This window comes from Phalaenopsis equestris, unplaced genomic scaffold (assembly GCF_001263595.1).
Source record: "Phalaenopsis equestris unplaced genomic scaffold, ASM126359v1 Scaffold225491, whole genome shotgun sequence".
In the NCBI taxonomy this organism is placed as follows: domain Eukaryota; kingdom Viridiplantae; phylum Streptophyta; class Magnoliopsida; order Asparagales; family Orchidaceae; genus Phalaenopsis; species Phalaenopsis equestris.
The window spans coordinates 1875-3334 of NW_018243534.1; the positions used below are offsets into that span (position 1 = coordinate 1875).

Genomic DNA, 1460 nt, shown 5'->3' on the forward strand with positions numbered 1-1460 from the left:
TCTAGTTTAGCATTTGCTTTCTAAAGATTGGACCCGAAACCTAAATGTAAAATTCTCTCATCATCATTATAAGGAAGATCAGGGCCTGAATATTTTAAGCCCACATTCAATAATGCTCTTTATCAATCAAATTAAACTTTTGAATTGATTAGTTTCCATTTATTAATACATCAAACACCTTAGATTCTACTGCTCTAAGAGAAAATTTGAGGAGCTTACCACTTGTAAAGGCACAAGTTAATCCCACGGCAAAGCTGATGCATACAGTGAACAGACCCAGTAAAATAAGGTTTATTGGATGGCGCTGGTAGTAGTTGTACAGAGGGCACATCACTGAAAATTTAACAAAACAAAAGGTTATCTTAAATCCTCAATCCAATAAAAAGAACTGAATTTTATATGGCAATTAAACATTAAAATGAAAATGAAAGTTTAAAAACAGAAACAAAACTTGAATTCCCTATCAAAAAGATCCAGCAGACAGTCGGAAGATCCCTAACAGACCCATAACAGATGAAAAACATAAAAAAAGAATCACTTTTAAGGGCTCTCATATAGTAAAATTTATCACCTCAAAAGAATGTTATAGTCTATAACCAGAAGATAACAAAGCCTAGTAAATTCCAACAAATCAACGAAGGGAAAACATTTAAAAGCGCCGGAAAACCGCGGCGAAGTTAATCGACCAAGAATGTGATCAGCGAAAATAAATATCAGAATCCAAATAACCAAAAAAACGGCTGAAAAACAAAAATAATAATAAGTTTCACAACCAGAAAGGGATGTAGAAGGACATACAAATGAAAGGCGAAATTATCAGTAAAATGTACAGGCCGACTCCAGCGCTTGAAGCGACAAAGAAATGGGAGATGGGCTTGACGGAAACAACGAGGGCCGATACTGCGATGGTGAGAAGCAACTGGATGGAAACGATAGTGTAGATTTTTCGCACAAACGCCCACCGCAGTTCCGGCCTCTCCAGCATCATTGGGTAAAGCGGCCTTGTTACGTTGCCCTCCTCAACATCGCCGCGCTGCCAGTACGGGGGCTTCATCCAACTCATCTTCCTCCTCTGGTTTTGATCGAAGAGAGGCTAGGTTTAGCGCAAGGGTTTGGATTTCAGATGTGAGGAACGGAACGCGAAGGAAGAAAATAAGCCCAGGGGGGGTGGTTCTCTGGTTTTCTCTCGAGGATTCATGATTTTACCAAAGAAATCGTGTTTAGTTCGACACGATATACACGTGTGTGTCACTACACGAAAAATATTACCCGAGGATGTGATAAATGCAGATTACAGTGTGGATCAGAAGAATATTATGGGAGGATGTGATAGGTATAAATTAGATATGCACGGCGGTGATATTGTAGTGATATTAAGATAATATTGAAGTGCAATGAGGTGATATCAGTGGTATTGGCATAAGATTGACGTGATTTTGAGATACAATATCACCCCAATA

At 38.6% G+C, this 1460-nt stretch overlaps 1 protein-coding gene across 1 annotated transcript; it reads right to left on the minus strand.

Annotated features, from left to right (window-relative positions):
• Positions 1 to 219: 219 nt before the first annotated feature.
• Positions 220 to 1185, minus strand: LOC110037825 (BI1-like protein; the record flags this gene model as incomplete). The annotated part of the gene is made up of 2 exons (XM_020742552.1): positions 799 to 1185; positions 220 to 333 (listed from the first exon to the last, which is right to left on the minus strand). Coding segments are annotated over exons 1-2 (379 nt in total), but the record flags the coding sequence as incomplete, so codon positions are not given.
• Between the last annotated feature and the right edge of the window lie 275 nt (positions 1186 to 1460).